The sequence below is a fragment of the Astyanax mexicanus genome, chromosome 10 (genome assembly GCF_023375975.1).
Source record: "Astyanax mexicanus isolate ESR-SI-001 chromosome 10, AstMex3_surface, whole genome shotgun sequence".
Lineage (NCBI taxonomy): Eukaryota > Metazoa > Chordata > Actinopteri > Characiformes > Acestrorhamphidae > Astyanax > Astyanax mexicanus.
The window spans coordinates 51,240,893-51,265,797 of record NC_064417.1 but is presented as its reverse complement, the minus strand read 5'-3'; the positions used below and the strand labels follow the sequence as shown (position 1 = coordinate 51,265,797).

Genomic DNA, 24,905 nt, shown 5'->3' with positions numbered 1-24,905 from the left:
GTGGAGCCCAGATCAGACATGAGAGGACTTTTATTCTGTATATTACAGCTCAATGGAGTGTAACACTAATTTTTATGGTTGTAAATTTACTTCTTTAAAAATGTATATAAATTAATCAAGAAAATCTTACAGTGTCCCTTAAAGTTTTTAGTGCAGTGGCACAACAAACAATTAAAATAAGAAAGTGGATAAATGCTACATTAAGAGCAAACATATCAAATCAAACGTGTATCAACAGACTTAAAGTCAAAATTAATTACAGAACTGCTGGAAAATAGAATTAATTACCTTGTTAGGTGATTTGATGGGTAAATGATTACACCTAAAAAACAAACAAAACAAAATTACATTCAGTATTGTAAGTTAAGCATTTTCTTTTTTAAAATAAAGGCTGAACTTTAACTTACCATACATCAGATTTGCATCAGACTTTATGTATCCAGATTGAGTTATCCAAAAACTTATTTGCAAATAATGAACAAACTAAACTAAATGAGGCAATACGTTTTGTAAACCTAACTATTAATCACTGTTGCAGCAACCTATACAAGGTGGAGCAGGAAAACGTCTGACGAGCTTTATTATAATTAAGCCCAAACACAACTATTTAAGGTTCTAAGAATAACTAAAGTTGTTTATTTTAATAAAAAAAAAGGTGTGTTACTCGAGCAAAATGAGTTAACAGCGTTTATTTCAGCTAGTTAGCCTGGTTAGCTTAGCTAGTTATACTAGCTAATACTAGCATAACTAACTGGTATCGTTAACTGAAGCTTTTTGTCAATTTTGCCTACAAATTGACAACAATTAACATTAAATACACAAAAAAACAATTGATATTATCCAACATACACGTGATAAATCAACTTTAGCATATACAAGATTAAAAATGAGCAATAAATGTAATTAAATGACGCTAGCTAGTTAGCTAGTTAACTCACCTGAAGCGCAGATTCAGAAGATGTCAGTTGGTCCTCGCGCTGAGTTTGAATTTCTCCCGCTCCTGTGCCGCTCCGCCGATGCGGCCCGGATCCGCAAAACGACACTGAACTGACACTGAACTCACATCTGGTATCTGACTCCGTGCCGAAGTCATATGGAAGGCGTGAAATGAGACGGACTGTTATGCGGATTTACCGTCAGTAAAACGGATCTGAACGTGAGTCACAATCATAACCCGAACCCGGAGTGAAGCCGGACCAGATCCACTAAACAGACCTGACTGTAGCGCGGATCTGCCGGAGGTAAAACGGATCCGGATCGGAGTAGTCTGCTATCAGGGCAGACACCTCCATATTACTAATCCATATTATGGCAATAACTACTCAACTAAATAAAGAAAAAAAGACTTTAAGAAATAAAGGTCAGTCAATCCTCAAGTGCAGTTGCAAAGATCATCAAAAATGTTATGGTGAAACTGGTACTCATCAGGACCGCCCCAGGAAAGTAAGAGCAAGAGATACCAGCATCCTAGATAAAGGGCACAGAGTATTTTGGTTTGTTTGACACTTTTTTTAAAAGTTACTTATTGATTCCTTATGTGTTCCTTTTTAGTCTTGATCAATTCACTATTCATTTACAATGTAGAAAAAAATATATAAATTGAAACATTAAATGTTGAATAAAAGGTGTGTTCAAACTTTTGACTGGTACCACATATATTCCATATTTTTGCTGTCCATTAAAAAACATATATACCCAAAACAGCAACTTTACAGGAGAGAGATAAAACCTTCTTAACAATCAATGAAAGTCAATGTAAAAAAAAAATAAGGTCATTTTGTAACATTTCTATTGGTCAATTCATTAGTAAATTTTGACACAGTGTAAGAGACATTTAGTCTGCTCAAATTATGTAGTACTAAAAATCAACAAAAAATAAGTTATTTGTTTTTCATTGGACACAAAATGTTATACAATTACATGTATTCTAAACTGTACACTGCACTGAGTAGCTACAGTAATGTATGTCCAAAACAATTCAAATCGACTGAAATCTGAAGGTGATCTGATCCAACAATATTACATGTTAACGTCGGGTGTAAACAGGCTCTTGGTTATACACTGTAAAGGCTGTTGGGAGGGGAGGGTGTGTAGACGGCGGTACGTTACGGTCTCTGCTGGTGTTGTGATTGCAGGCGGCTCAGGTGATGGTGAACTTTGATAAAGACACTGATGTCATCACCGGACTAAAGCAGAAGACTCACTATGGAAGACCCAACTGGGACAAAGAGTTCGAGCAAGTTCGCCATGAGAATCCCTCGTAAGTTCAGTTTAATAATCTGAAAAAATATGCATCTCCAAAAGCCTGAATTTAGAGGAAAAGGCAAAAAAAAAAATCATTTTTTTTTATTAAGGAGTTTCTTACATAAGAAAGACATAAATAGTATAATACACGCGTTGCCATAAAACACAATGCAAATGAGAAATTATTCATCGCTGAACAGAAACAACCTCAATTTTTTCCCCTCTACTCTTCTTTTTTTACCCATTTCCACCTACTCGCAACCATTTCCCTCCCTCTCATATTCTCAATTTACTCAATTCACACTAACCCACACCAACAAACATGCAAACACAACAAGACAAAAAAAGAGGGAGGGAGGTACTGTTTTGTACTGTTTTGTTCTGTTATTTGTTTGTTGTTTGTTTGTACTGAGCGGGTCAACCCGAGTAGGATGGGTTCCTCGGACTGAGTCTTGGTTCCTTCCAAGGTTTCTTCCTCTTAAAGGGAGTTTTTCCTTGCCACTGTGTCACCATAAAATCAGCATCTCTGTGGTGCTGCTCATAAGAGGCGTGGACCTGTTTTTCCTGTAAAGCGGCTTTGTGACAACCTTTGTTGTAAAAAGCGCTATATAAATAAAATTGAATTGAATTGAATTGAAGGTAGTTATTCTGATGGCAAAGATTTCAGAGATTTAAAGTAGGTGAAAAAGGAATCAGACATCATAAAATGTAGAAGTGTTACCTCTCAGAGTAAGTCTAACTTTCTCCAATTTAAGAAAATGAATCATACCACGAAGCCACATTGAAATTGAGGGAGGTTTTGAAGACCTCCAAAGCAAAAGAATGCAGCGTCGTGCTATTAATGATAAAAAACCTAGCATAAAATATTCTTAACTTTAAATGTAAATCAGTGAGTCTGTTTAAATGCACATTTATAATCCGATTACCGCAGGTTTCTAATTATGTATATGTAACATCCTGATTAGAAGAGCTGGATTTGAGCTCAGTAATCAGATTTCTGCATTACTAAGAACATGTATACTCTTAATCTGAGTTTTCTAGGAATTTCTGAGTCTGTGCATGAGTAAAAACAGACCATGGTAACAAAAAAAGCAAACAGCATTTTATCAGCACAGCACCTGTGAGATGCCATCCAAACACTTTTGGAGTGATACTGAAACTGAAATTAGTTAAATAAATGTATGAACGTACTGCAGCTTGATGTTGTTACGTCTTATTCTGAGAGTTTATTGTATGGTTGCAAAGCAAAAATCTGGTTATTCCTTTTCTGTGATTTAAGTAAACTCTATTTATTTTATTTAGTTCATGTAAATGCATTAATTATATTACTGACAAACTACAGCATTCTGCAGTAATCAGATTATGAGATGCATGTAAACACGCTCACTGTGAAATTATAGTTTATTCCAAGTCATGTTAGAGCATTTTTATTGGTTTATTAATTCAAAATAATTTACGCAGCAGCTACAATGTTTAAACAATAAAGTTTAAACAATAGAGACAAAAATAGAGATAAAGTACATGTTTTTCAGTGTTTTACAGCAATAATATACAGAAATGTTAACCTCGCCTCTTTATCCACACCTACAGGTCAGTGGTTGGTACGTTCCTCTGTGGCCCGCCCGCATTAGCAACAGATTTGGAAAGGAGATGTGTGAAATATTCGGATGTGGATCCTCGCAAGACCAAGTTTTATTTCAACAAGGAGAACTTCTGAGCAGAACTGTCTATATCAGCTATCCAGCTTAAATGGTTGGTCTTCATGCACTTTAGGACAGGATGAAGGAACTCATTATCGTATCGCTGCCTGTATTTTATGAAGAAACCTGAAGTAAACTGCAGGGAAATGAAGGGTATTTTAGCTCTGCATAGAGTTGATAGTGATGTCACAGGACATTAAGGGTATTAGATCTGAATATTTAGAGTTTATAATACCCCTCTTTGCTGCAATATGCAGAAGAAATGACTTTATTCTGAACATTACTGAACCACTTTGTAATTATTAATGTTAATCAGTTATTAACTCAGTCAATTAATGCTGTAGAAAGACATACTAAATCAGTATCTGGGTTGCCTTAAAATATACGGTATCAGTCAAAAGTTTGGATACCCATTCTCATTAATATTATTTATTACATAGTAGATTAATATTAAAGACTTAAAAAAATATGAGGGAACACACATGTGCAGTTTTGTATTAGACAAAAGGATATAAAAACCTAAATCACGTGTTTTTGTATGCGTTAAAAACCAAAGTGAAGAAAAAGAAGTTAAAGAGTTCGTTACCTCTAGAATTTGTTTAATACAGCTGGAAAACCATTCCAGCTTCTACCTCATGAAGCTACTGAGAAAATCAGCCAACAGTGGGCAATATAAAACATACTTTGGCTTATTTAACACTCAGTATTTATCTACAGTGTAGAAAATAATACAAATAAACCAAAAATTAAATGAGAAGGGGTGGGTTATACAGACTTTTGACTGGTACTGTATTTAAAAACATTAAGTAAACAGAATAATCTGTTATATATGTTGTTTATTTATATTTAAATGCAACCAGGGCTATAGTATAAAGCATAAAAACCAAACATACAGACCAAGCATTTCTCTCTTTTGGGAGATTTGCTTGGCATTATCACTACTCAACCACTACTTGGACAGACAGATGTTTTTTTGAGTTCTATAATGTAAAATACAATAGAAACATAACCAGTTCTGTTGGTATATCAATATGTGTATTCAGTACTGTGTACTGAATGACTCATTTAAGGTGTTTGCAAATTGCAGCATGTATATACTGTACTCTATAAATCAGGATTTAATGTCTATTCTTGTGAAAGAATCTGATATATTGTGGGCGTGACTTCGTTTTGTCCAGCTTTTGTTACTGATGAATCATCTGGCAATAAGGAAATAACTGATGATCCAACTTCAGCACTGTTATTCCTTTTCTGTGAAACTGAAGGGGTGTGTGTGTGTGTGTGTGTGTGTGTGTCATTGTGAATGCCTTTACTCTTAGACCTTTTTTATTTTAATAAGAACATACCAGGATATTTGATTGTACCCAGACTAATCACACCAGATAAACCACTTGTTGAAGGTTGGTTTCACACTCGCTTCCAGGAAAGGTGATTAGGTTGTGTGTGTGTGTGTGTGTGTGTGTGTGTGTGTGTGTGTGTGTGTGTGTGTGTGTGTGTGTGTATACATATGTAAAAAATGTTCTGACTTCTTTTATTCATTTATTTTCTTCTTTTTATTGAAAAGTCTTCAAAACAGACAATAAAGCACAAACAATAATGAAATGAACTGCTGTTGTCTTCTTTTTTTCCTTTTGCTATAAACATATCAACAACAAGAAACGACCATAAACTGAATAATAACTGGATGATTTTAGGTTTCTTCAAGGACCAAAAAATGACCAACAGGGTGTGGGTGTGGGCGTGGCTCAATCCTGAAAAGAAAAGACAAAACAAAAAACAAAAATTGTATTAATAAACCAGTCAATTTTCCACTTTAGTGCAGATATGCCCTTAAATATAAACTGTAATATACACTGGGTGTGTAACAGTTTGTATATATTAGTACTGCACTGAACCACAACAGTATAGAAACACACTAATAGAATATTAAGTACCTTAATTTCACTATGATGCACATCTTACCTGGAAACCATGAGCTGTTATACTGCATTCACATGGCCTCTGAATTACAGTAAACACAACTTCCTGACTAGAAAGCTTGTAAAGAACACTCCCTTAAAACACTGCCTTAATTCCTTACAGGAAATGTTGAGAGGGGACTAAACAGTAAAAAAAGTGTTATTCCTCCACCTTAATCTCCTATTCTAAACCTGATGAACTGAGATTGAGGTGATTTGAGGTGATTTAATTGGGATGAGCTGGAGCTTCACAGTGTGAAGGAAAAGCAGCAGCTATTGTTCAGCACCTCCAGGAACTCCTTCCTTCAAGACGCTGAGAAAACTGTTCCAGGTGACTCTCCCTCATGAAGACACTGAGATTAAAATCTCACTAAGAGTCTGCAGATCTGTACACAAAGGATTATGAGCACCTGTTGCATGAAGTCTAGTCATGTAATTTCACTACTCACTACTAAATATTCCACAGCCAACTGTCAGTGATATTATAACAGTGAAAGAGACTGGGAACTGCAGCGACTCTGTGCTCTGTCAGTGTAAAATAACAGAGCAGATGCTGAGGAGCATAGTGCACAGAGTTCACCAACATTCTGCAGAGTCACTACATCACTACACACCTCCAAACTTCATGTAGCTTCAGAGTTCATCATCACTACACACCTCCAAACTTCATGTAGCTTCAGAGTTCATCACTCACTACACACCTCCAAACTTCATGTAGCTTCAGAGTTCATCACTCACTACACACCTCCAAACTTCATGTAGCTTCAGAGTTCATCACTCACTACACACCTCCAAACTTCATGTAGCTTCAGAGTTCATCACTACACACCTCCAACCTTCATGTAGCTTCAGAGTTCATCACTTCACACCTCCAAACTTCATGTAGCTTCAGAGTTCATCATCACTACACACCTCCAAACTTCATGCAGCTTCAGAGTTCATCACTTCACACCTCCAAAAAAGTATTTTGGTATTTCATTGCATTCCTTCTCACGCCACAATAAACAATAAACAATGTTTCTTTGTTTAACTCCTACTTACAACAGCTACTTTCTAAGAAAAGTAAAATTTCCCTGAAATTCGAGACACTCACGGCACGTGTGGGATCCTCAGGGCGCGCCGGCCGTCTTCTGGATCTGCTCTTTCAGGATGAGGATACTCTGCCTCTGCTCTGGGGGCAGCATGGCGATCTGCTCTGGGGTCAGCTGAAGAACCTGCATAATTAGAGCAGCCTGGGCAAAACAAAGACACACAGTGTTGCCAAATCAGTTAAACGAATACCGAAAACCTCGTACAAAAATCCAGATTTTAAGATACAGAGCAGCATTCATCTTTTTTTGCAGAGATGTGAGAGATTGTGTAACATGAAAAATGTGCTACATGCTCAGAGAAAGAATTTACCTTTTCGTGATCCTGAGAGGTCACATCTGTCGCAGGGCCCTGGGGAAAAAAACACAATTCATTTATGTTTTTGTTTAATTAGTAATAGTTCTTCACACAAAAAAAAATGAAATTATATTTAAAATGTACAGAAAGGTTCAGCACGTACAGGTCGAGCAGGAGGGGGCGCACTTGCTCCCATGGCGTGAGGAGGAGGACCCGGCATTCCACCCGCCACTGGAACCCTCTGACCTGCCACAGGACCCCGAGCGTCTACAGCCCGAGGATCACGACCTTGAGGAATGGGAGCTTTTAAAAAGAAAAGGGAAAAAAGGTTTACAATAAAAGTCTTTTTTTAAGACAACAGGACTGTCACCACAACTATTCTTAATAATTATCGTTTTCTTAATAAACAGTTTTCCTAAATAACAGGTCTATGCTTCTTCCATGCTGCGCTGTTCATCAACATCATTCTGAACAGATTTCACTCAATTAAACAGCTTTGAATGGTCCAGCGCACTAAGGTGCTGTTACTATGATCGGTGGTTCGAATCCTGGTCATGCAGAGTGCCATTAGCTACCAGAGCCCTGAGAGAGCACAATTGGCTGTGCTCTCTCTGGGTGGGTACAGTAGATGGCGCTCTTTCCCCTCATCACTCCTAGGGTGATGATCAGCTAGGGGAGCTGATGTATCAGAACCAAGTCGCTGCACTTTCCTCCGAGCGTTAGCGCTGTGATGCTACTCGGCAATGCTACAGCCATCAGCAGCAGCAGTTCAAAAAGAGGCGGAGTCTGACTTCACATGTATCGGAGGAGGCATGTGCTAGTCTTCACCCTCCTGGATTTGGGGGTATCACTAATGATAGGGGGAGCCCTAATGAATGAGTAATTGGCCTTGTAAAATGGGGATAAAATTGGATTTTTCAAATAAATAAATAAATAAAATAAAATAAAATAAAATAATGAGGTAATGTATTACTAGGAAACATTTGTCATATCAGTGCAATGTAAAATGGCTAGGGTCCAATCTGGTTATACAAACTGTATAAAAAATAAAATCCTAAAAAAAAAAAAAGTCCTAAAACCTCTACTCAAGATTATAAACAAAATATTAAAAAACAAATTTAATTAGATGTAGTGAATGTAGGCCAAATCACATACTTCCACATGTTTAAAAAATACCTCTGGAGTCCATAGATGGGCCACGCTGCTCCATCATTGGTCCTCTGGGCTCGGCCATCATTGGAGCTCCTCTCATGTCGTGGGGTCCACGCATGTCTGGAGGGGCCATGTGTATGGGGGGCCCCTGGTGTGGTGGAGGGCCTCCGATGTAACCCCGGCTGAACAAGACACACATGCACGCACACGCAATGAAAAACAGACAGTCTAAGAATGTGTTCATACTATAAATCTCACTAAACAATATTTTACTCAAACTGAATTTGGCTTTAGTGATGATTTTGACAAGATTCATAAATGTAACTGACTTGTATCTGTCTGTATTCTGGATAAATTAGAGAGGAAATGTGCTGAATATATTACAAATAATGATATTTAAAGATTTTTCATACTACCCAAATTTTTTTTTTTACATTACATCACATTTAGTGGACGCTTTTATACAAAGCGTCTTGAAAACAGCAGAAAATTCTTTAAAACTGCTTATAAAATAAGTATGAGAGATTATCAGTATTTTTATAATTGCTCCAGAGTACAATCTTTATTATCTCTAGCAAACCTATAGGCATTTTGGCCAGTTAGCTTTTGTAAGAAGGGCTTTTCTTAAAGTTACACAGCTGTTTAGTCCCAATTGCTTAAGTTTCCTTCACCGCATTGTGTGTGTGGGAAAGCTCTTACTTTCACTATTAAACATCATATCTCTGAGTTCTAGTTTTGTTTTTCTACCTTTAGATTTATTTAACCAAATATTTTAGTGATCGCTGATCACAAACATTCAAGATTTTTTTTTTTAGACTACATTCCTTTCTGGAAGATGATGTTCCCCCACTGTCCTTCCATTGTTTAATAATGCATTTGGACAGTTCTTATCATGATTTTAGTGGTTTCAGCTATAATCTTTTTAGGTGTTTTTATGCTGGATGCATGCTAAGAATTGTGACCCTTGTAAAGCAGATGAACATGTTTTCCACGACCACAGGATGAGTCTTTCCACGTGGTTGTTTAACAAACGAGAAGCTACTCCCTGCATCAATTAGAGTTAAATAACTTGTAGCCAGCTCTCCAAACCATCACTGATCATCAGAAAATTTTACATTTTATTTGTAAATGAAGGAAGCAGAGTCTGGAGGAAGAGTGGAGAGACACACAGTCCAAAGTGCTTGAGGTCTAGTGTGAAGTTTCCACCAATCAGTGATGGTTTGGAGAGTCATGTCTGTCATCTGCTGGTGTTGATCCACTGTGTTTTATTATCAAGTCTAAAGTCAGTGCAGTTTTGTTTTCCCACAAAATCTTACAGCACTTCATATCTTACAGCTTCCCTCTGCTACTGACAACTTTTATGGAGATGCGGATTTCATTTTCCAGCAGGACTTGGCACACTGCCCACACTGACAAAACCAATTGGTCTTATTATAATATTCAAATTTTCTAAAACTTTTCTGAGATTTTGGGGTTTTCATCAACAATAAAATAAATAAATGCTTAAAATAGACCACTCTGTGTGTAATACATCTATATAATATATGAGTTTCACATTTTCAACTGAACTACTAAAATAAAGTAACTTTTCAAAACTATTAAATTTTTTTTAGATGCACTAGTATACATACGTATACATTTCCATGCTAAATAATCAAAAAGTGAAAAAGCAGTCCTCACCCTGGTTCCACAACATCCCCAGTGACATTAACCAGCGAACCTCCCCGCGGGTCATTAGGCCCGTCACCCAGTAAGCCTCTTGGGGGAATTCCTTGTGGTCCTGGTGGCACCCCTCGCATAGGAGCCCGTGGGTCTACCATGGGTACTATTTAAAAAAAAAAAAAAAAAACTCATTCAAGTTATAGAAATAGTCTTAAGAAATTACAACCAGAAATGTTCCAGCTAACTGAGCAAAACAAATAAAAGAATAAAAAGTAAAAGTTACACAGAAGAGGGGAACAGATAAAGATCATTTATGGCATCCAGGATTGAGCAACTCTTCTTTAGAAACAATCCAAGCGAGTCAGACAAGAGTGTCACGGAATCTTGAACCTAAACTGAGTTCATGTTGAAATGTTCCTGTTTCTGCTGCTGCTTTGTTATCACAGATTAGTTACACCATTGTGTTGTGACGTAAATTTGCATTGTCGAAGACGTGAGGGGGAAAAAAATATTTTAAAACAAAAAAAGGTCACAGACGATTTTTCCACAGACTGAAACAACAGATTAATGGGCAAATTTAAACTGGGTCTTAGTTCAGAGGACAACACTGTCAACCCTTTTGGACACACCTTCTCATTCAATGTTTTTATTTTTTTCCCTACATAGAAAATGAATAGTAAAGTGATCCATACTATGAAGGAACACTAGGGCTGGCCCGAATAGCGTTTTTTGAGCTCCGGATATTCGGCACTGATTCGAAGCGAATATTCGAATATTCGTTTTTAAAAAAAGAGGTAAAAAAAAAAAAAGCAAATCACGGCCCCTTTAATCCACTGAAAAATGTTCAATTTGCTCTGACCGACGAGACATATTCACCCCGGATTTTTGGTGTTTTTATCCCCCATATTTTTTCTGTGTTTTTAGCCCAGATTTCTTTGTGTTTTCATCCCGGAATTTCTGCTGCCCCACACCGCGGCTTATCCGCTGCGTAAGCAGGCTAGGAGGCTGCTGCTGCACGGTTTCTCCGCTGCGCAAGCCAGCCCAGTAAATTGCTGTTTGTGTTTTCACACTTAGGCTATTTGCTTAAAAAAACAAACAAAAAAAAACGTTTGTTCAGGAAGTATTTTATATTCTTAAACATTGTTAATTATATTAGAGGACAGTCATTGTAAACTGTACTTGGTCTATTTCGGTTTAAGGATTGTGCAGGGCATAGCCGTATTACTGATTTTGTATTTTTGCACTTGGGCTATAAGCTCAATATTAAATATTTCGTTTGCTTAGAAATTATTTTATATTTTTAAACCATTTTAAATTATATTAGATAAGAGGAAATTCGTTCAGACATCATTTTTGTAGGCCAGGCTTTTGTAACCGATTTAGCCCCTACTGTTGCCACATTACCCCTTACGTTTTATTATATAAATCAGTTTCGAAGAGCCTGCATTTTTTTTTATCATGTATAATAGAGGTCTGCGCGAGACTGATTTTTAAACCCACTCTTCCACGCTCCCGCGTTTCTGTCTCGTTACCGCTCCGCAAAAAAATTGCTTCTTTTAATCCCGCGCCCGCCCGCCACATACACATTTCTGCCGCTCCCGCCCCACGTTCCTAATATAAATTAAATAAACTACATTTAATGCTTCAAATTTACTTATATATTTATTAAAACAGCAGCGCTGAATAGTGCGGTCCCGTTCCTTACCCCAGTCCAAACACCATCGGTGTGTGCGTGTGTGTGTCGGTCCATCCTGCGCGTTGAGAGTTTTCTTTAGGTTTTTTTTTTTTTTACAATTACAGTTTTCTTAACTATTTATTAATTTGCTCCCGCATCGTCTGGATTAAACTCCCGCTCCAGCCAATAACAGTTCAGTTCTGTCCCGCGCGCAAGATATTCTGACGGGACCCGCGAGAACAGAAGTGGTTAGAGTGAGGTGGAACTCTGGAAAGGAGAAAAAAAAAACGAATATCCGAATACCAAAATTAAAAACCGAATACCTACTCAACGAACGAATATCCGAATACCCGAATATTCGGGTCCAGCCCTAAGGAACACATAAGGAATCATGCAGTAACTTAAAAAAGTGTTAAACAAACCAAAACACTCTGAAGCATTTAGGTGCTCTAATCTGGGGAGCTGTTAACTTGCAGTTTCTGAGGATGGTAACTCTGATGAACTCTTGCTCTTCCTTTCCTTTATGACGTTTATGATTTGTCTTTGCGCTGACTGCACTTGAGGATACTTTCAAAGTTCTTGAAATGCTTCTTTTTGGATTAACTGAACTTCATTTTTTACTTTACTTAGTTGAGTAGTTGTTGCTTCTCATAACCTGGATTCGAACATTACTCAAATATTCACTATTCACTGTATACCTGTAACTCTACCTCTTCACTACTTTACTTTAACTGATGCTCTCAAACACTTTATTAAGAGACAAGAAATTCAAGTAATTAACTCTTGATGAGTTCAGCACAGCTGTTAACTGAAAGCCTGAATTCCAGGTGACTCTACCTCATAAAACTGACTGAGAAAATCCAGCAGAGATGTTCAAAACTGATTATCTGAGCAAGAGGTGCTACTTTAAGGTTTCCATAATAGTTTAAGTGACTTTAGTATTAACTTACTATGTAGAACTTTTGAAATAAGGAAAAAAACACAGAATTTAAAATGTCTACATTTTTGACTGGTATTCTATATACCAATAAAATATTTGTTTGGTCCTGTTTTTTGTTTACATTATTTATAATCACTGGTTTGTCCTCTGTGGACCTTCGACCCAGTGGAAATTTGGTAGGTGGATCTGTGAGATGGATATTTGAGTACCTCTTCTGTAGAAACTCAGAATTTAATGAGGATGAAACAGCAATATGGAAAAAAAAACATTACAATATGAAATGATCTCATGCAATAGAGCTTCTCCGGACATTTCAAACGCAATATCTCAGAACCAGATCTCTCATCTCTGAGCACATCACCGATACCTTGCGGCCGCTCGATAGCAGCCTGCCCAGACGATCCTACAGGAGAGTCCTGAAGGTTTCCTGGGTCAGCATTAAATAAAGGGAACAGGAAAGAGAACTCAGACAGTAAACAGCACCACCTGCAGGTTCTACTCAGGAGCACATCTACTCTACAGTGCCCTACAGGTTACACTGGTAATGATCACATTTTAAAATATGTGATATGATAATTATCAAAAAGATTAAGCATTCTTTTTATGAATATTAAACACAATTAAGACTGTCATTTGCTGGATGAGCCACATCACAAATTACAGTGTGATACAGGTCAATAATAAAAAGTGATTTGTCTATATTATAAACATAAAATCACTTATTTTATTTTATTTTTTTTGTTCTGTTCACAAAGTGAAGATACAGGGGTTGGACAATGAAACTGAAACACCTGTCATCATTTTAGTGTGGGATTTTAGGTTTCATGGCTAAATTGGAGCAGCCTGGTGTTCAATCTTCATTAATTGCACATTGCACCAGTAAGAGCAGAGTGTGAAGGTTCAATTAGCAGGGTAAGAGCACAGTTCTGCTCTAAATATTACAATGCACACAACATTATGGGTGACATACCAGAGTTCAAAAGAGGACAAATTGTTGGTGCACGTCTTGCTGGAGCATCTGTGACCAAGACAGCAAGTCTTTGTGATGCGTCAAGAGCCACAGTATCTAGGGTAATGTCAGCATACCACCAAGAAGGACCAACCACATCCAACAGGATTAACTGTGGACGCTGTAAGAGGAAGCTGTCTGAAAGGGATGTTCAGGTGCTAACCCGGATTGTATCCAAAAAACATAAAACCACGGCTGATCAAATCACGGCAGAATTCAATGTGCACCTCAACTCTCCTGTTGAGGTGTGGCCTACAGGAGTGAGGTGACCAGGCTGGTGTTATGGTGCGAAGACAACAATCTCGCTCTCAACACGGTCAAGACAAAGGAGCTGATAGTGGACATGAGAAAGGGGAGGAGACCTCATCAGCCACTGTTCATCCGGGAACTTGAAGTGGAGGGAGTGAGCAGCTTCAAATACCTGGGCGTCCACATCAGTCAGGACCTCACATGGACAATAAACACAACGCAGCTGGTCAAAAAGGCTCAACAGCGGCTGTACTTTCTGAGGAGACTGAGGAAGTTTGGGATGTCTCCCAAGATCCTCAACAACTTCTACAGCTGTGTGATCGAGAGCCTCCTGACCAGCTGCATCACCGTGTGGTACGGCAGCACGACTGTGGCAGAGCGCAAACGTCTGCAGAGAGTGGTGAAGACTGCCGAGAAGATCATCAGGACTCCACTGCCCTCCCTGCAGAGCATCTACCACCACAGAGTCCACAGGAGAGCTGCATCCATCCTCAAAGACTCCACCCATCCCCAGCATGGACTGTTCACACTTCTGCCCTCAGGCCGGAGGTACAGAAGTGTAAAATGCAAGACCACCAGGTTAAAGAACAGTTTCTTCCCCACGGCCATCAGACTCTTGAACACACCTAAGGAATGACCCTGCCTTCAAACTCTAAACACACCTCAGGTATAACCCTGCGATCAGACTCTTGAACACAACTCAGGAATAACCCTGCACTTTACTTCAACATGTTTACATTGCAGCCGTCACTTTACTGTTAATCTTTTTTTTAATATATATAGTTAATGTCCATAACTGCATTATTTCGCACTTGCACTTTTTTTTATACATTTCTTTGCTTAAGTAAGTTTTTTTTTTTTATGTCTTTGACAATTAGTTTAATATTTATAACCTTATTGTATTTTTTTGCACTTTTTCTATCTTCTATTTGGCATTCTTGGCAAAGAGCAAAGAAAGAATTTCATTGTACACTGAAACCCTTTTCTGTACTGTACATATGACAATAAACTCTTTGAATCTCTTGTTTCCACCAGAACTGTCCGTCACCCCAATCAATTATTGTGCTCTAAAACCAGGTGTTTCAGTTTCATTGTCCAACCCCTGTATATATCTAGGCTATAAACACACAGAGGTTATATGTTGTATGTTATACTGTTTCACTATTTTCTGCCTAATTTCAGTACCTGGTCCCCTATCCATGGGAACAGGGCCTCCCTGTGGCATCCCTATCTGAGGCTGCATCCCACCTGCAGGTAAGGGACCAGAGGAAAACAGCTCTGATCACGCAAAATTCATGCACACGGCCACGCCCACCACCAAACACAACGCTCCCTCAATTTACCTCCGGCCCCCAGAGGGCCCTGTCCAGGCATAGGCCCCTGTCCTGGCATTGGTCCTTGTCCAGGCATGGGCCCCTGTCCCGGCATAGGCCCTTGCCCCTGCATGGGACCCTGTCCTTGCATCGGCCCTTGTCCCGGCATAGGGCCCTGTCCCGGCATCGGCACCGGCACGCCCCCTCCCATCTGCGCAGGCTGCATCATCTGAGGGGCTCCGTTCACGTGCATTCCCGGCTGTGAGACATGCAATAAATTAAAAGAGCTTATTAAAACATTATTGGAGAGTTTTGTGAAAAATTTACAAACAAAAACAATTAATACAGAATTCAAAATGTGGTGTAAGGCTGCACAATTTGTCTGAGGCTGATTTCAGTAATAACCTCTTTTAAGAAAAAAATGAAAAGATATCTGTTTTTATCTGCACTTTCCACACTGTGTAACTTGCTCTTCTTTGTACATTGTTAATACTTTATTTCTTGTATTGTTTTTGTACTTAGTTTACATTACTTGTATATTCTTTTAATTATAATGTAACTTGTATAATGAAATTATTTTATATTGAGTCCTAAATCGTTTAATAACATTTTGAATTGCCTCTCTGCATAGAAGGTGTTTTACAAATTAACAAAAACTTGCCTTGTCTATTGCACACTGGTAAACGATATCACAGGATGTTTAATGTTATGTAAGGAAAAGTAAGTGATACACGTCATAACCTATAATATTAATAAGGTAACATGCATACATGCAACAAATATTGACAAATGGAAATATTTTATTATATTACTTTATTAATATTATTTATTATTGTTATCTGTTAATTATTTTGTGGTTTTTGTGCGTGCATGTTATATATCTATATATATATATCATATATCTATATATATATATAGATATATATATCTTCACAATATAATAAAATAAAATACAATAAAACTCTATCTTCAGTTCATTAGGTGCATTGTTAATATCATTACAATATAAAATCTGGTGAAAAATATAACATTATATATATATATTTTTATCATTAGTGTGCCATGCTGCACAGTGAATAACTTAAGTAAATAATTTAAGTGAATAATTTAAGATAATTGAAGCTTAACAGATGTATAAGTCAAACAAACTTGATTTAAAGTTAGTTTCTATCTATTTCTATTTGTCCTGGATGTGTAAATTCTGAATCGGAAACAGGCAACGAAGAGGGAATTATTTACCATAGGTTGAGGTTGGGACACAGGAGCATTGGGCTGAGGAAGAGGCTGGTTGGATACAGGCACCGGGCCTGGACCCGGCTGACTGGGGTTTATGGGCTGCACTGCAGCTTGCCGATGAAGCATTTTCTGAAAACAAGAGTAATTTAAGAATTTTAAAGTGGACATATTATGTAAAACTTACTTTTTTGTGTGTTTAAATGGGCAGTTGAGGCCCAAGTGGAAATAAAAACACTTAAACCACAAAAATCATATGCTTCTGCCATCATATGCCATTTTGGTCTACCGTTTTTTTTCCAGCACTGTGCGTCGTCTGAGGGAGGGATCTATATCTACTGGCTGGTGGCAAGTCAGCAAATGAAGGAGATAGCATTAAATCTATTTTCTCTATCACATCTAGACCTGTAACTATTATTGTTTATTGTTTGAGTGTCCGTTTACAAAGGAGCCCCAACAAAACTCTCTTACCAAGGCTATCTCAGGGTCTACGATCCTCATGACGACCTGGGCCTGTAGTAAAGCGTAGGCGAGCTGGGGGTTCTGTAGGAGCATGTTCCTCGCTTCCTGAGGGCTGTTCTGAACACACAGCTGTAAAATAAAGAGGAGAGAGAGAGAGAAGTAGAGAAATAGAGCAGTTAAACGCAATAAAATCCAGTATTTAGGAAAACAAAAGACAAAAAAAAAACAATAGAGATTATTTCCTGGAAAACTCAGAATTTTGAATAAAGACTCTCTGAAACAAAAAATTGTAGACCAAATTTCCATGACTTTTCCCAAACTTTCTGGCTATTTCTATTTTTCCAAAACTTATCCAGGCCTGGAAAATGTAAATTTTCAAATTCCATGACTTTCAGGTTTTTCATGATCATACAAACCCTGACAAAACCACATTATCAAAACATGGGTCAAAAGTCTGGACACAATCTGAACTGATAGTGGATCAAATAGTATGTTGCTATAAGGAGGTAAATATTAAAAATGAGGAAAGCCACGTGCAGGTCAGAATTTCACACTATTTCCCCCCTACTCACTTTCATTTGCTTCATGAGCTCAAACATCTGCTCTGGCGGCAGGCTGGCCACAGCTCTGCTGATGGACTCTGGAGCTTCCTCTGTTGGACAGTTGTCTCCATATGGGGACTCGATGATTGGAGCCCCTGTGCCCAAACCTTAGGAAAAAAGCAAACACACAACATACACATTATACTCACAGGCAGTGATGAGTGGCAAAATATCAGTGGAAAACAAATACATCTTTCTAATATATATGCAATTGTTTTCTGTATTTTAACTATTCAGCATTTGGGTACGCCCACCAATAGAACAAGACATTAAGACCTTCCCAGGGCTCTTGCACTCTCTATGGTTTTGAAATGTTTAATATGTGATTACTGTATATTGAGTGATAGTCAGGACTGTATAGGACCTGGGGGATGTGTTTTCTATCAGGGTTCATACACGTTTCAACCAATACATTTCCATGATTTTTTCATGACTTTTCTATGCCTTCAAGGCAAATTTTCATGACCATGCGATTTTTTAAACATCAGATCAGACAATGGATAATAAAGCCAAAAATTAACTAAAACTATAATTAAAATTGATCATAGTGATAAAGTGTTGACACAATCTTTAATAATAAAAAGTCAGATCATGAAAGCTCCATTTTTATAGGGCTAAATTACTGAAATAACTATGAGCTGATGTATTTGTTAGCTAAAAATAGATTTTTTCCAGTGATAAACAGAAATACAAAGATTTGTAGGCCAAATTTCCATGTCTTTTCCCAAACTTTCTGGGTGTTTTTATTTTTCTAAAACATATCCAGGCCTGGAAATTACTATTTTCAAATTCCATGACTTTTCCAGGTTTTTCATGACTGTACAAACCCTGTTCTGTGTAGTTGTGCTCAGTCTCTCCATAAGCATGCAACAACCAATCAGACGTTTCCTGAACTTCCCAGGAGCCAATCAGCTACACTAAACTACACAAAGATTTCCCAGTTGCAATATCCTGGCAAGTGAATGCAAAACTTTAAAAAATGAAATTTGGAGAGGCTTCATCATTTTAAAAAAAATTATTAGTTTACTTTATACTGCACTTTATTTAATTTTGAATGTTTTTTTTTACAGAGGGCAAAAATAAGTGTTCCTTTTTAATAATAAAATGTTGTGATTTGAGCTCATCTGTGCCTTTTCTCTACATTTAATATTGTCTCTGAAAGTGTGAGCAGTAGCACCTTGTTTGAAACAGAAAGAACAAATAATCTACTGCATGTTAGAGCTGAGATAATATTGATTTATTGTAGAAACCGAATCATTACCGTGAACCAATAACTGTGGGCACACTGTACCGCATCACTACTTTCTACCAGATCTGAGTTACTCACTCTTCAGCTCCTCCTTGTTCTTCTCACTGGCGGCGTTGTCCACACGCAGAGCTCTGCCACTGAACTCTCTGCCGTTCAGGTTCCGCATGGCACTGAGGGCCGTCTCCTGATCCTGATACTCACAGAACCCATAGCCTTTCGGTTTCCCCGTCTCTCTGTCATACACCAACCTGCAAAACATTAGATTGGGGTTTCATTTCTGAAATTTTGATCCAATACACAAATTTGTTTTTCAGGGGAAACAAAAAAAAAAAGCAAATATAAATAAATAAATAAATAAATAAATAAAACAGAGAAAGAAAGGGGAAGGGTTTACAGATGGATAATACGGTGAAAAAATAATATCTAACTGTATTTCCGCAATAACAATACTCTTGCTGAAAAACATTAAGAAACAATAATAATTATAATAATAACAATAATTTCAAAAACAAGAGAAAAAAGGATGTAATATAGCAAAATACTAAGGGTGTGCCATATCATATTGTACAAAATAATATTTGCAAAAATACACAAGAAAATACACAATTAAAAAATATATTGTGACTAGCTATATTTTTGAAAGCAGTCAATTTTACTGTATTTACTTTTAATAGTCTAACAGCATTTTTACGCACACATATGATGCACTGTAGTTTTGTGCCATATATTTGTTGTTGCGTTACATTATTTCTGTGATATTTTTTATTTTGCTATACTATTATTGTTTTATACAGATTTAGGGTATTGGTACTGAACATAAAAATTAATTTTAACATTTAGTTTTTTACTTCTACTGAACATATGAAACTCTTTTTACTATTTATACTAAATACTTTTATTTTTATTAGTTTTCTGTCGTAATAGTATATTCTTGAAATATTTTTTTAACCATTTGTCATATTGCCAAGATATGATATTATTGTTATATTATTTTAGGCTCATTATCACCCAGCCATACAAATTATTACAAGAGAAATAAAGTGAAAAATATTTAGTGCATGCATATAAATTGAGGACAAAAAAAACAGCATTAAGACTTCATAGTAATTTTAAAAAACAAATAATATTTAAAGAAAGAATATCAACATTTTCACTATTTGGATTATCTTTGGATTTGCTTTAAAAATATATATAAAAAATATAAAATATGGTACAGCTCTAATGGAGTATTGGTCTATTTCCTGCATTAAGACATGAGTCATTTTATCCATTTGTTAATTTTCTGTACAATATCAATCCACTATCTTTCTTTAAGTGGATCAATCCTGAGTCAGTTTCTTCTTATGAAAAAATAGTATTTGTACTGGGTATTTAACTTCCTTTTACACAACACACACTGTAATACGATATGAATGACTGGAGGCTCATACCTGAAGCTGACGACGAGCCCAACCTCTGAAAAGATGTCCTTCAGCTGCTCCTCTGTTGCTTCATACGGGATGTTTCCCACTGTTACACAAACGCAGGTGAATCAGGATTTTACACAATGAAGAGTTACAGTTACATAACATACAGATAAATATATCTTGCCTTAAACAAGCTGGCTTTTCTGTGAGCTAAATTATTCAGCTCCTCAATAATTTACAATGCATTTTCAACCAGCTCCTCAAAACACACACAGTGGTGGACGACAACAAAGTATTTACATTTTGAGAATTTTTGATGTATTTCTACAGAACATTTTAAACATACTTTTTTTTTTACTTCACTACATTATACAGAAGATTTAAGTTTAATAAAATTTAAGTAAAGGTTGTTACTTATGAGTCAATTAGCATAAAAATATATATAACACATCAAACCAAAAGAAGAACAAAAGCAAACACACCAATCAGGATGCAGCATTCTCTATAGGTGGGCGATATGGCCCTAAAATAATATTGTGATTTTTCATAGTATTTTTGCAATAACGATACTCTTGCTGATATGACAAAACAATGAGTTAAAAAAATATTTTAAGAATACACTACTGCAAGAAAATGAAAATTGATACTAATAATTCACTCCAAATATCTCTATATATCCAGGATTAAAGTAAAATAAATTATACTGGACAGATATAATCTGTCTCTAGTAGATATATAATGGGAAACAAGAACAGCGTAAATTTTTACTTGCTAAAAACAGTAAAAAAAAACCCAAAAAAAAACAAGTAGTACCCTGATGCGATAATTAGGGGTTGATGATATGGCATGATATTTCAGGGTATAATATTGTTGACGATATTGACAAATGTTATGTCAAAATGTTTTTTGACATACAGTACCAGTTAGACATTGATACACAGCTTAAATTTAGTTGTAGGGTGCTCAGCGTTGCTTAGTCCTTTTTCAGCATAAAATAAATACATTAGCAAGTATCGGTTTGAACTATCTAGACATCGGCTGATGTGATGAATCTTAACAAAAACAATGAAAACAGTTAAGATACACATATGGAATTCTGTAGTAAAAAAGTGTTATTCCTCCACATTAATCCCCTGATCTAAACCTGATGAACTGAGATGGTGATTTGAGGTGATTTAATTGGGATGAGCTGGAGCTTCACAGCGTGAAGAAAAAGCAGCACCTATTGTTCAGCACCTCCAGGAACTCCTTCCTTCAAGACGCTGAGAAAACTATTCCAGGTGACTCTCCCTCATGAAGACATTGAGATTAAAATACCAAGAGTGTGCAGATTTGTGCAATAGTGTATTCATAGATAAAGCAGTTTAAATAATGTAGCAGGTATGTACCAGTCAAAAAATTAGAGACACACTTATTCAATGCTTTTTTTCTTTGTTTTTTTTTAATGCAAATTTAATATTGAAGACTATATTAAAGCTATAAAGGAACACGTGAAAACTTTCAGCAAAACAAAAAGTGTTATAGTAACCAAAATATGTTTTGTACTTTAGATTCTTCTAAGAAGCACATGCATCTTTAAGGACAGATCTGCAGACTCTTGGTGTGATTTTAATCTCAGTGTCTTCATGAGGGAGAGTCACCTGCAATAGTTTTCTCAGCGTCTTGAAGGAAGGAGTTCCTGGAGGTGCTGAACAATAGTTGCTGCTTTTCCATCAAGCTGTGAAGCTCCAGCTCATCCCAATTAAATCACCTCAAATCACCATCTCAGTTCATCAGGTTTAGATCAGGGGATTAATGTGGAGGAAAAACACTTTTTAACTGTTTACTACGTAATTCTAAATGTGAGTTAACTGTCTTTAATCAAAATTAATCTACAATGTAGAAATGAATAAAAGAAATAAAGAACAACATTGAATGAGAAGGTGTGTCCAAACTTTTGAATGGTACTGTATATCAGGATAAACACGTGATAATATTTAATAAAGTATATTTAAGACAAAAGTAACGATTATCGACGGATAACAAAATTAGACAGAACACCGGCTAATGTTGACTCCCCAATGAAGCTAGCTAACTCAGCTAACTAGCTAAAGCTAACACGGTGCAGCAGCAGCAACAGCAGCAGGTACTAACAACACTGCTGAACCCAGAGAATAACAGATTTGTTACCGAAGACGGAGCGCAGAGAGCGGTCAACCGCCGGGTCCCTCCCCGCCGCCGCGGCCACAGCAGCAGCCAGATTAGCCATGTTTAAATTAAAAAGCGGATTATTTTATTTACATCAGCAGCAGCAGCAGTTCGCTAACTAACATGTAGCAGCAGCGCGCTCACTCCAAATCAACAATGGCTTCCTAGCGACTGCATGCCAAAATAAAAGTCCTTAAGCTGGTTCTTCTTGACCGACACCGAGGGGGCACAAATGTACGGACTTTAAAACATAATAAAAGTATCTTAATTTGAACGTTGTATATTTTTAATTAAATATTTTAATAAATTATTATATGACAATAATTCAGATTCATAAATATATTTAGATCTAAAAAATCGGATCCATACATTTTTATATCTAAAAAAAAAGGTTAATACATTTTGAGATCTAAAGAAATCAGATCCATACATGTATTAGATCTAAAAATCAGATCCATACATTTTCAGATCTAAAAAAAATAGGTATAGATTTAACTACAGCACTGTATTCTTTATAGTAATCATCCATGCTGCTGCAATTTTCATACTCTCCTTTATATGTTGTGTGTTTATTTTATTTTATTTTATATTATATTTATCTTATTTTAATTTATTTAAATTGCTCTTTTGGGTGTAACTGGACTGTACCACATTTGAATTAAATGACAATAAAGTATACTTAAATCCATCAACATAATTCACCAGATTTGTTTAACTAATCAACCTCAAAGTAAAATGCCTTATCTTTTAGGGTTTGTAGCAATAAAGAGCTCTTATTTACTGTGATATTTCAACCATATCCTTCCAAAACTCAATCATGTGAAGAGAAGGTAAGGATATAATACAACAACCAGTTCAGTTGTAGGTTTTATTTATTTGGTTTTTCTCTAACTCTGTTCTCACTTGCAGCTTGGCTTCATTTGTTGTTATTATTAATATTTTGAGCTAACTTCAGCTATGTTCTGAGCTGTTTATATGGATAATGGAGATTTGCTAGCACTGTTTATTGTTTATATGTTTAGTGAGTGATTTTAATAATTCTCTAAAACTCCTGGTTCCACTGGGGCTTTCTGCGTGTAAAGCAGACGTGATAACCACTACACTATGGAACCATAATATATAAACTTGTATAGAGAAACACCATACCCAACCAGATCTCACCATACCTCACTGTTCACTTAAACACTAATTATTACATTTTCAGTAAACTTTGCTGCTGTTCCTTTTTAATCAGTTTAATTTTCAGTAACGTATTGTGTTTATAGTTATAAGTATGTGTATAAAGTATAGAAAGAGTGTTTATGTTAATTATTGATATTTTATTGATATATGTTGATAGATTTTTGATTATGTTATATTTTATTATAACACTTTGACATTATTATTATTATTATTATTATTATTATTATTATTATTATTATTTTTATTATTATTATTCTGCTTGAATGTTGAATCACATGAATATGAGATAAGTGATATATACCCAATCAGGCATGTCTCTTAAGATTAATTTATTAATTGAATTAACCTCACCAATTGTATATCTTAAGTATAGAACGGAACAATTCATGTGCATATATTTATATTGTTATTACTTTTAGATATATTTTCTGAGCTGTTAATCTGTATAATGGGGATTTGCTGGCACTGTTTATTGTTTTATATGTTTAATCAGTGACTTTTAATAATTCTCTAAAACTCCTGGTTCCACTGGGGCTCGAACCCAGGACCTTCTGCGTGTAAAGCAGACGTGATAACCACTACACTATGGAACCATGATCTGCTAACTAATCAGCCTGTAACAGTCAGATCTCAGTTCAGGTGATACATATGTTCCAAACAGTCAGACACAACCTCAATTAATAGCTGCCTTCTCATATTGAGCAGATGTCAAACATAAAAATGAACAAAATATATACAGAGATAATACATTAATAAATAATAAAAATGTTTAAAGAGTAGTGATATATTTAAATACATATATAATATGTAACTAAACTAATATACATCTATACCACTAAGATGTATACGATAACTAGACTTAAATTTACAACTTAAATGGACTAATAAATACAATACCTTTTTATTACAGGTTAAACTAAAATGAGAAACTACTTAAAAGAGAAACCATTCAAATAAACCGAGTAAATTATTATAATAATAATAATAATAATAATAATAATAATAATAAAAACAGATTACACTAGAGGGACTGACACAGATTGACCAGTAGATGTCGCTATAACATCACTACACTACGCTCATTTATAATTCACAGATATTATGTCTTCAGTGCTGTTTAGAATCAGCTGTGAACATGAAAATACTGCTGTTTTAAACCGTCCGCATTTCACCTGAGCTCATCTGCAGATCCTGAGGCTGAGGATTTACTGTAGACCGGTGTTCAGCCCTCAGCTCTAATCACCGGTACCGTAACTCTATACCTGTAACAGGATTAGGCCTACGCCAATAAACCAG

General features: G+C 36.2%; 2 protein-coding genes, 1 long non-coding RNA gene and 1 other non-coding gene across 10 annotated transcripts in view; 1 reads left to right on the top strand and 3 right to left on the bottom strand.

Annotated features, from left to right (window-relative positions):
* The window catches only part of LOC111193244 (uncharacterized), a 6,581-nt gene extending 5,281 nt beyond the window's left edge, over positions 1 to 1,300 (bottom strand). For 2 of the 4 annotated variants that reach the window (XR_007440904.1, XR_007440906.1), the window contains exons 1-2: positions 939 to 1,300; positions 289 to 322 (exon numbers count right to left, since the gene is read on the bottom strand). This is a non-coding gene — a long non-coding RNA (uncharacterized LOC111193244). Of the gene's footprint in view, positions 1 to 288; positions 479 to 938 lie in introns of those variants that run through there. The other 2 variants (XR_007440907.1, XR_007440905.1) reach the window with 2 other exon arrangements.
* The window catches only part of nox1 (NADPH oxidase 1), a 20,971-nt gene extending 15,425 nt beyond the window's left edge, over positions 1 to 5,546 (top strand). Inside the window, exons 12-13 of the mRNA XM_007248761.4 lie at positions 2,136 to 2,260; positions 3,835 to 5,546. Coding sequence (XP_007248823.2) covers positions 2,136 to 2,260; positions 3,835 to 3,961 — 252 coding nt within the window. The 3' untranslated portion in view covers positions 3,962 to 5,546. The remainder of the gene's footprint in view (positions 1 to 2,135; positions 2,261 to 3,834) is intronic.
* Positions 5,471 to 24,905, bottom strand: cstf2 (cleavage stimulation factor, 3' pre-RNA, subunit 2). Of its 4 annotated transcripts, none has more exons than XM_049484119.1 (15): positions 24,782 to 24,905; positions 20,265 to 20,343; positions 18,913 to 19,082; positions 17,556 to 17,692; positions 16,993 to 17,112; positions 16,528 to 16,653; positions 15,319 to 15,547; positions 15,161 to 15,223; positions 13,085 to 13,144; positions 10,121 to 10,265; positions 8,465 to 8,622; positions 7,452 to 7,591; positions 7,304 to 7,342; positions 6,996 to 7,134; positions 5,471 to 5,695 (listed from the first exon to the last, which is right to left on the bottom strand). In XM_049484119.1, exons 1-14 carry the CDS (start codon positions 24,789 to 24,791, stop codon positions 7,012 to 7,014), a joined length of 1,599 nt encoding a protein of 532 aa, XP_049340076.1. In that variant the 5' UTR covers positions 24,792 to 24,905; the 3' UTR covers positions 5,471 to 5,695; positions 6,996 to 7,011. The 4 variants fall into 4 exon arrangements, with proteins under 4 accessions (XP_049340076.1, XP_022539383.1, XP_022539384.1 ...); XM_022683662.2 differs by lacking the exon at positions 24,782 to 24,905 and adding an exon at positions 22,410 to 22,591; XM_022683663.2 differs by lacking the exons at positions 13,085 to 13,144; positions 24,782 to 24,905 and adding an exon at positions 22,410 to 22,591.
* On the bottom strand, positions 24,130 to 24,202 carry trnav-uac (transfer RNA valine (anticodon UAC)). The gene has a single exon. It is a non-coding gene; the product is annotated as a tRNA-Val (tRNA).

Bases quoted from the DNA above. Each gene is read 5' to 3' on its own strand.
- cstf2 (XM_022683662.2), bottom strand. From the start codon at position 22,488: ATGGCTAATCTGGCTGCTGCTGTGGCCGCGGCGGCGGGGAGGGACCCG. The intron at 17,693-18,912 runs GTGAGTAACTCA...TTTTTTCCTAAG, and splicing joins GAACAAGGAGGAGCTGAAGA to GTTTGGGCACAGGGGCTCCA. The intron at 10,266-13,084 runs GTATCGGTGATG...TTTTTTAAATAG, and splicing joins TGCTATCGAGCGGCCGCAAG to TACCCATGGTAGACCCACGG.